This window comes from Arachis ipaensis, chromosome B04, assembly GCF_000816755.2.
Source record: "Arachis ipaensis cultivar K30076 chromosome B04, Araip1.1, whole genome shotgun sequence".
Lineage (NCBI taxonomy): Eukaryota > Viridiplantae > Streptophyta > Magnoliopsida > Fabales > Fabaceae > Arachis > Arachis ipaensis.
Window position 1 is genome coordinate 114,056,571 of NC_029788.2, and position 9,842 is coordinate 114,066,412.

The window sequence follows — 9,842 nt, forward strand, 5'->3', positions numbered from 1 at the left end:
ATAAGTTATTCTATAAATTCTTCTTTAATAAACGATTGTTAAGAGCTCCATTAATATATTAAGAATCAATAAAACTATACATTTAACCAAAATATTTAACTAAATCTAATCAAGTTGTTATAACAATTTTTTAAATTAGACGCTTTTTTCCTTCTCCTTCTCCTTTCACGTTTTCTTCTTTCTTCTTTTCTTTCTCCGTTTTCTTCTTCTTCTAAATTCGCGTAACGCATGTTTTTCTTCTTTCCTTCTTCTTCTCCTCTTCTTTCTTTTTCTTTTTCTTCCAAATAAATTCACACACGCAGATTCTTCTTCTTCTTCTTCAATATTGCGTCTTTTATTATTGTCATCATCACCAACAATACCAACATTTTGCGAACATCTTTATTAGTTATGATTTTCTCTGCTGCCATCATTAAATAATTTTGGTTCATTTCTTAATTTGTTTTGGTTCATTTGTGTGTTAATTGAGATTCACTTGACACTACTAATAAGTATTGACCAAACTTTTTATTTCCTAAGTAATTTTGATTTATTTCTTAGTTTAATTAAGATTCATTTGGATTTAGAAATGAATTCGATGTATTTTTATTAATGATTGAGTCTTTTTTTAGCAAAAAAGAATGAAATTATTTATTATCACTTTATTCAATTGCATTAGATTTTCACTACACCAAATTAGATAAATAACTACACTTATTTTATGACCCTTACTTAAACAGTTGTTATTAAATAAAATGGTGACACTTATTTATATAATTTTTTTAGAGTTACTAAAAATTTAGGTGTCCTAGTAATAAGAAACATAGCAATTTATTCTTTTGCTTCTTTTTCTTCTTATTTTCTATTTTCCAAAACCCTAACTGATTCAATTGGTCATGTAGCAATTGGAGTTGAGATTATACGAGAAGAGATGAGAAGGTAACAATGGTGTTCGTGCTCTTCGCGGTTCGCGTTCTTCGTGGTTCAGCTTTCTTCGTCGTTCAGTCCTACTACTGCAGAGATGAGATGAAAGATGGCATTCGCAGATTTGAATCTGAATCTCTAGGAAGTTAGCATTTATCGTTCGCCACCTCTGAGCTAATCTCCGATCTGCTCTCTTTTTCTCTTTTGTGCCTCTCTCCGCCATTGCTCTGTTTTTGCTTCAAATCTGCTCTCGCCGCCGCTGCTCTGCTCTCTGCTCTGATCCCCCACTAGAAGGAGTCATCACAATTTGCTTCAAATCTCCGTCACTGCCTCTGAACTCTCCCGCCTTCGGTCAGTTCTCTCCACTGATATGCTCTCGTCTAGTTTCTGTGCCTCTCTCAAGATCTTGTTTTCTGATTAATCGATTATTGATGACTTGATGTGTTAACATATATGGATTCAACTTTTTAAATTTCTTTGTTCATCGATCTATTTTACTAGATTATCTTTGATATTGCCTCTTTATGAGATGTAAATTCAATGTGTGATTAAATTCAACAGGAGCTCTTTAATCTCTGGCCTCTTTTCGGTAACCATTTCTTCTCTTTCAACCATAATATTCAACATGTTCGATGAAATGCTTCAACCGAAGTTGTTTGATTTTTTTTCTTTGCCTTCTCTTATTTCTATTGCTATTGTAGTACAAGTTTGACATTAAAAATGCTCTTATCATTAAGTTTTATTATAGTCTCCGCTTTGATGTTTTACTTTTGTTCATATTATATTGTGAATTAGCTCTTCAATTGAGTATTTAACAATGCTTTTAGTTGGCTCAGAGTTTATATTGTGGATTAGTCATAGGTAGAATTTGTGGTTTCAATCTAATCTTGTAACCAACTTCAGAGTTGCAGCTCTGGTTTGTGCAATGCAAAATTTATCATAATATATGATGTTGTTCTTTGAGTTAGCTTTTGTGTGTGTTTCTTGTTTCAAGAACAAAGGCACAGCTTTTTCCATGTGTCTAATATATCTTTGGTCATTTTATATGATTTGTGATTGCACTACTTTTGCTTTGCACTACGTTAGGCATCTGAATTCTGAAGAGGGATGGATAGATATTTGCATGGACCAAGGCCTTGAAGAATCTAAAGGAGAAGGGTGTGATTAATCCAACAGGAAGAGAAAGGAAACTTCCTTTGAAGGTAATAATCATGTATTTATTCAATTGCATATAAATAATGTGGCATATTTTTCTCCTTCTATATTATAGGAAATAAATTAATGTAGCATATGTGTCATGAGACAGAAATAAAATTGCTAATATATATATGAGATTTCCAATTCTCCATTGCTAATATATTTCACATCGCGAGACTACTGCTGCTGCTATTTTTAGTAGTGCTTTCTTTCTCTTTAATACCAGTTTTGGACCAGAATTAGTGTTTTTCAATGTTGGACCAGGATCAGGAAGGATAGAACTAAGACATCTACTATTGGGATCCTGGACCGTCAAATTTAATTAAAGCATTTCCCATATATATATATATATATACTTTGACTTTTTTATGATAAGGATTTATTTTTAAGAATCAAAACTTTTCTAACTATTAAAATTACTTTTCAAACCTTATTATTATTCCACAAGAGTCTAGCAGATTTTCCACCAATTACAGCTTAGAAGGAATAGTTACTAGATGTAGCGCAGATAAAATAATTAGAGCTTGGTGAGAGAAGATAATAATTTAAATTTTTAACACCATAACAGATATAGACTAAAATAAAATCAAGTCAATCCTACAATCTACTGGACTCCAACTTATCCAAATAACTAGTGAAGATATCCCAGTTTTAAAAAATAAAAGTTTTGAATTTTTTTATGAATATCCTAAATACTTTATATTGTCATTTGCCTTATAATTGCATTGTTTCTATTTCATTTTTATTTTTACATATCCCAAATTAATCAAATCTTGAAATTTGTCTTGTTCAATATTAATACACATGCATGGAAGACCTTGTTTTTTATTTAACGTTTAGATTAATGCGAGTTTTTTTTTTCTCTTCTTTTTTAATAGGTTAATGCAAGTGGTTCAGTTCAGAACAAATGTTGGACCCTTGAAACTGTCGACCATAAGGATTCCAAGGAGCCTGAGGTATTGAGAATCAGGGGTTTTAAATTTAACAAAGTTGATCAGCTAGAAGCAAAATACACCGAGCCTGGCAAGTTTACCCTCAAGCCTTGAACCTGCATCTGCTCTTAAGAAATTTTAGCCTCTCATCTGTAAGTGTTGTTATGAACTGTGTTTGGGAGTGCCTTTCTTAGTTTATATTCATTTTTACTACTGCACAAACTATATTTTTTTTGCATGGTACTTTTCATAGTTTAGTATTTATTGCATTGTAGATAGAATTAAGGATATACTCTTGTTTGAAATTTGAAGGAATATTCTTATATTGGTTCAATGGATAAGTCATGGATCACAAAGCCACGAAACTCAATAGAGTATGAGCGAGGGGTTAGGAGGTTTATTGATTTTTCCTTCGAAAATAGTTTAGCTGAAGCAACTGTATGCCCTTGTTTGAAGTGCGGTTTTAGAAAAAAAGTGACAAAGGGTGAGATGTATGATCACTTGATATGTACCCAATTCCCGAAAGAATATACACTTTGATTTTATCACGGAGAGACTGAGGTAGGGGATCCCAGTAGTAACGTCTCAAATAGTGATGCTTCAAATGCTTTTGATGTTTTGTTTAATCAAGATTCTATTCATGACATGCTTGGAGATGCTTTTGGGACTGATATGCACTGGGCAAATGAAGTCTCATTAGAGTCAGATGAAGACATTGATGGAGTTGAAAGAGTGATGCCAGATGTAGCTGATGCAGCGGAGTTTGAAGAATTAGCAAGTTATGCAGAACTACCTTTGTATGAAGGGTGTACAAGATATTCAAGATTGTCCTTTTTGGTGAAGATGTATCATATTAAGTGTATATGTGGGATGACTGACAAGGCAATGTCGATGATATTTGAACTCTTACATGATGTATTTGAACATGCAGAGATTCCGAGTTCATTTTATGAAGCTTGGTATAAATTATGAGAAGATACATGCATGCCCAAACAATTGCATGCTATATTGGGGTGAAGACAAGGAGAAAGAAATGTGTAAAGTTTGCAATAGGTTTAGATGGAAACTAGATACAAAGGGTGGTGAGATTCAAGAATCAAATGATGGGAATATTAGGAAGAAGGTGCCTGCTAAAGTTCTTCGTTACTTTCCACTAAAACCTCATTTGCAAAGGTTATTTTTGTCTTCAAAGACAGCCGAGGCCATGAGATGGCATGATGTTGCTCCTAAGGAAGATGGTGTAATGACGCATCCTAGAGATTCAGAAGCTTGGAAGATGTTTGATTTAAAAAACACTTCATTCGCAGAGGATCCACGAAATATACGTTTGGCATTAGCTACTGATGGTATTAATCCCTATCGTAGTATGAATGCAAATTCTAGTACCTGGCCAGTTATTCTCATTCCTTACAACACTCCTCCTTGGATTTGTATGAAGCGGACGTCTTTTATTCTTTCAATGATAATTCCTGGAAAAAAGATGCCAGGAAACAATATAGATGTCTACTTACAACCGTTGATCAAAGAGCTAAAAGAGTTATGGAATGAGGGTGTGGATGCATATGATTCTTTTGAGAAAAAGGCGTTCAAATTGCATGCGGCGTTGATGTGGACTATAAGTGACTTTCCTGGGTTAGGAATTCTCTCCGGGTGGAACACGTATACTGGACTTGCTTGTCTATCTTGTAACTTCGACTCTGTTCCTTTTCAACTTCCTCATAGTAGAAAATCATGTTTCATAGGACATCGTCATTTTCTTAATCAAAGGCATCAGTTTAGATTGAATAGGGTTCGATTTAATGGAGAGCAAGAATTTCGCAATCCACCGAAGAGGTTATCTGGTCTTGATATACTTGAGCATGTCAAGGACATCAATGTCACATTTGGTAGAAAAGAAGAGGCAAAAGTTAAGGGGAAAAGAAGACGTGGTGAGCGTGCTACAGAAGGTGCTAAGCAGTGGAGGAAGAAAAGCATTTTTTTTGAACTTCCCTATTGGAAGTATAACCTATTGCGTCACAATCTTGATGTGATGCATATAGAAAAAAATGTATGTGATAATGTGATATACACGTTGCTAAATGACAGCACCAAGTCAAAAGACCACCTCAATGCTCGAAAAGATCTTAAAGCTTTAGGCTGTAAGCAAGATCTTTGGCCAGATGAGAATGCCTAGATTCCTCCTTTGTATTTTAGAATTATTCTTGTATTTTAGATGACATTGCTTCATTTGAATGCCTAGATTCCTCCTTTGTTTGGATTAAATTGCCTTTATCTTGTAAGGAAGAGAAAGAGCTTTCAAAGTGCTCCTTGTTCTTCTCTGTTTAGTTTATAATATAGTGGGCAACTGGGCCTACACTTTTACAGAATTTATTCTAGGTTGCAGGTGATTCCGAAAAGTTGATAAAGGTGTTATTTGAGCTTACAAGACACCATGCCCCCTCAACCATATTTCTTGATGAAATTGATGCAATCATTAGTCAACGCGGTGAAGCTTGAAGTTTTATCTTCTTGTTACTTGTGCAAGTAATGCTTGAAGAATACTGGTTTTAAGTCTTACACAAGATTAAAAGGGTTGCACAGTAACTCCATGCTTTTACTGCTCTAGAAAAGTTTTATTTAATTTCAACAAGGTTTCAAATTTTGTTCAGATTAAAATGATACTTGATCAGCAAGAAACTGTTTAGTACTAAACTTGATTTAAATTTGGTGGCTGCAGGCTTGTAATAGCCATTCAGTAACATATGTCCCATTATATGACACACTTGGTATGTTTTTCACTCCTTTTCTCATTGATTTTTAGATGCTTTTTATTATTCCAAGCATTTCCCTAATGATTCTTGAGGTACCTAAGAACAGGTCCAAATGCAGTGGAGTTTATCATAAACCATGCTCAAGTTTCAATAGCATTTGTACAGGAAAACAAGATTCCTTCTGTGAGTTTTACTTCCTGAGTTTGGATTTGAGTTAGTTCTTCAATTTGTTGGAGATGATTAACTGTTTCTATATTTCACAGATTTTGTCTTATTTTGGTCAGTGTTCTTCAAATCTTATAAGTATGTCAAATGATTCTACTTTCTTTCAGTTTCTGAGCTTCTGTTATATTAAGGCTAATCTTTCCTTCTTCTCAATGCTAACCAACTTCTACAATCTAATAATATAGCTATTGTGAGTTTTGGTAATGTTTCGACCGTGCAAAAGAAGGAAGCTGAGGAATATGGTACATCCTGCTTCTCTTGGGAAGAGTTTTTCCAGTTGGTAGGAAACAAAGCTTGATTTTTAATTTCATATTCATGTTTAAAAGCAAAAACTTTGAACCACTTTGATTTGTTTAATCCTGTATATTCTACTCTGCATGCAGGGGACCTACCACCAAAAAAGAAGACTGACATTTGCACATTCATGTACACAAGTGGAACCACAGGCGAACTGAAAGGTGTCATAATTAAGAATGAGGCTTTCATAGCGAAGTTTTGTCTATTGATCAGATACTTCATTTAACAGACAAAGCAGTAAGATAACAATCTTCTTGAATGTTCACAAGTTTCATACCACACTTTGTCCTGTTTCGAATTTTCTCTACTCATAATATATACTACTTGCTGCAGGCAAGCAAAGATGATGTGTACTTCTCTTTTCTTCCTCTTGCTCATGTCTATGACCAGAGAATGGAGACCTATTCCATTTAGAGGGGAGCCTTAATTGGATTCTGGCAAGGCGTAAGATTCGGATTCAGTTTTCATCATTAGTATTTTGCTCTTTCTTGTATATGTCTCATTTTGATGCTTCGTTCCATGTTAATTGTTTCAGAATGTAAGGTACTTAATAGAGGATGTTCAGGTGTTGAAGCTAACTATATTTTGTGGTGTTCCTAGAGTTTTCGAGCGTGTTTATGCTAGTAGAGAGACATTACTTTTGTCCTACTGCTACCTTAACTCATAAATGTCTTAGTTATAACTAATGACTTGTTCCTGAAGGTATCAATAGCCAAATTTCATCCGGAGGAGCATTCGGAAGTGCATTGTTTCAGTATGCATATAATTAGTACGTTTCACCACTAAACAATTCTATTTTAGACCTTTAATTTCCAATATCATGCAAAGTAATTAGTCTAGATTCTGATGACAGCAAGTTAGAATACTTAGAGAAGGGTCTTCCACAAGACAAAGCAGCACCATTTTTTGATAGGCTTGTATTTGATAAGGTAACTGCACTTTACTGTGATTTTTGTTGGTGAAATTTGACCTATAAATTGGATTGATGTTTTCTTTTATGACAGATAAAACAAGGCTTAGGTGGAAGAGTTCGGCTTCTATTATCCGGCGCTACTTCTATTTATTTATGTCACATGCTGTTTAAAATCTCTATTAAATCATAAGAATGTTTCCTAGATTGAGATGCAATTCTATACTCATTTATTTTGCAGAAAGCGGCAACTAAGAGAATGGATATGCAAGCATCAAAAGAATTCCTTGCTGAACTCAAGGTTCTAACACACGTCCATCACTTGAACTTGGTATGAATGAATTTTTGCTTCATCTTATTCAAATTTGATCTGATTAGTCTTCTTTTTCTTTTATCTTTGACGAATTTAATCTGTTTATCTTCTTTTCCTATTAAAATAGAATGTGGGCTAGGCTATTATCTTCGACGAATCAACCCAGCTTTTTGGGCAACAAGTGTTACAAGATAACATCGAAGAAGAACCACTAAACCAACTGCTACATGGAGAATTTCCAGATGGCACCTTGGTTAAGAAAGAAATTAATAGCATTTAACAATATGCTTCCTTCATACCCCTTCGCTATGCTATATGCATTTAATTTTTAGTAGTATATATGAGCTTTTTTCTTCTCTTTTTTTTGAGCCCCTCCACTCCATAAAATGGCTGGGGAAAAATTAGCCTCACATTGTTGTTATTTTTGTAAAACTTGTGGGATTGATTTTGAATTTGTTGAAATACAATGTCATTTTTGGAGAATTCAACTTTTGATAATAGAAATTTTTGATGTTGGAGAGATTATGACAGTTTAAAACAGTCACTAAATACAGGAAAAAACTGTCACAGGAATGAGTAATTTAGTAACGGCTTTAAATCGAAAAACTGTCACTAAATATGTCTAAAAACTGTCATAAAAATTAGTAATTTAATGACGGTTTTAAATCGTCACTAAATATTCTGACAGTTTAAAATAGTCATGAACTATAAGAAAAAACTGTCACAGAATTTAGTAATTTAACGACAATTTTAAAACATCGCGAAATATAGTACAAAAAACACCTTTACAAGTGTTAAAAATTAGTGACGGTTTTATATTTTAAAAACCGTTACAAACAATTTAGCGACACTCCTTACCAACGGTGGTCCAAAACCGTCACTATGTCAGCTGGCGACGCTCAAATCTGTGACGCTTTTTTTAACCGTCGCAAAACCATTTAGTGACAGTTAAAACCGTCACCATGCATTAAAAAAAACCGTCGCCAAAATGCTGTTTTGTTGTAGTGTTCATTACATTCCATTCAATTTGTCTTAAAAGCCATTCTAACCATTGGGACAAATTATTCATCGACAACACATCTGGACTGCAAATTAACCGAAAATATTATTAAAGCGAAACTATTGTATAATACCAAATGAACCGAACATTTGTCCATTATATAAATTCGAATTCAGAAACACCTGTGTCTAAAATGAACTGAAAATATTATCAAACCGAAACCATTGTATAATACCAAATAAACCGAACATTTATCCATTATATAAATTTGAATTCATAAACACTTGCGTCTAGAATGAACCAAAAATATTATCAAAGCGAAACCACTATATAATACTAAATGAACCGAACATTGTCCATTGTATAAATTCAAATTCAAAATGTTGATTTTTGTTAGTAAAATATTGGTGTTGTTGGTGATGACAATAACGAAAGAAGCTCCATGCGTAAATGAGCGTAAGAAGAAGAAGAAGATGCCCGTGTAATTACATTCTTTTAATGAGAGTGTTTTTTGTTGGTGTTAGACCTACTTGAATGAATTTGGATAAAAAAGATTTGGATGTGTAGCAACCCTCGGTTAAAAATATGAGACATAATATCATATACATTATAAGTTATCAAAATGATTTAATAAGAATTAATCGAAAAACCTATTTAACTCGTATAAGTATTTTTTTTTAGATTTTTTTAAATTTTTTTAACAAAAATAAAAAGATTATGTCATTTGAACTATAACTCATTAACATTTTTTTTAAAAATTAAATTGATAAATTTTTCAAAAATAAATTAAGTTAGTACGATCTTTCAGTACTGATTTAACTCAAATTGAGCATTAAATTTTTTATATTTTTTTAGTTTCATTTTAGAAAAAATTTTAATCTTTTTTTAGAGATGCTAAAATGACACTTTTCTCCCCTCTATTTGTAAAATATACACTCTCATTTTTTATAATTTTTAAAAAAAATTATTTTTAATCTATTTAATCTATTTTGTATTAATTAATGTTACCTTTAGTAAAGTTAACGTTAGTTAATATAAAAAATTTAAAATGGATTAAAGAGAAGATTTTTTAAAAGTTATAAGGAAGATGAATGTATATTTTACAAATGGTAAAGAAAAAAGTGTCATTTTAACATCTTTCTGGAGAAAGAAGTGAAATTTTCTCTTAATTTTAAATTTTAATACACTCCACAATATAAAATGTTTTATAAAATCATTTAATTATATTTATTTTTAAGGTTTAATTATTTTGTTGGTTTTATAGTTTTATCAAATTTTTAAATAGATCTCTATAGTTTTTTTTTAAGTTGGTCCC

At 32.5% G+C, this 9,842-nt stretch overlaps 1 protein-coding gene across 5 annotated transcripts; it reads left to right on the forward strand.

The window, feature by feature from the left end:
- LOC107639764 lies at window positions 791-8,050 on the forward strand. 5 transcript variants are annotated; one of them, XM_021121643.1, is made up of 12 exons: window positions 791-1,254; window positions 1,990-2,105; window positions 2,979-5,797; window positions 5,889-5,965; window positions 6,046-6,085; window positions 6,193-6,287; window positions 6,391-6,541; window positions 6,638-6,748; window positions 7,007-7,073; window positions 7,158-7,233; window positions 7,309-7,545; window positions 7,655-8,050. In XM_021121643.1, exon 3 carries the CDS (start codon window positions 3,943-3,945, stop codon window positions 5,203-5,205), a length of 1,263 nt encoding a protein of 420 aa, XP_020977302.1. In that variant the 5' UTR covers window positions 791-1,254; window positions 1,990-2,105; window positions 2,979-3,942; the 3' UTR covers window positions 5,206-5,797; window positions 5,889-5,965; window positions 6,046-6,085; window positions 6,193-6,287; window positions 6,391-6,541; window positions 6,638-6,748; window positions 7,007-7,073; window positions 7,158-7,233; window positions 7,309-7,545; window positions 7,655-8,050. The 5 variants fall into 5 exon arrangements, with proteins under 5 accessions (XP_020977302.1, XP_020977303.1, XP_020977305.1 ...); XM_021121644.1 differs by having other exon boundaries at window positions 2,979-5,603; window positions 5,749-5,797; window positions 6,638-7,073; XM_021121646.1 differs by having other exon boundaries at window positions 2,979-5,555; window positions 5,749-5,797; window positions 6,638-7,073.

Coding starts and splice junctions, on each gene's coding strand:
- LOC107639764 (XM_021121642.1), top strand. CDS start 3,943: ATGATGTATTTGAACATGCAGAGATTCCGAGTTCATTTTATGAAGCTT.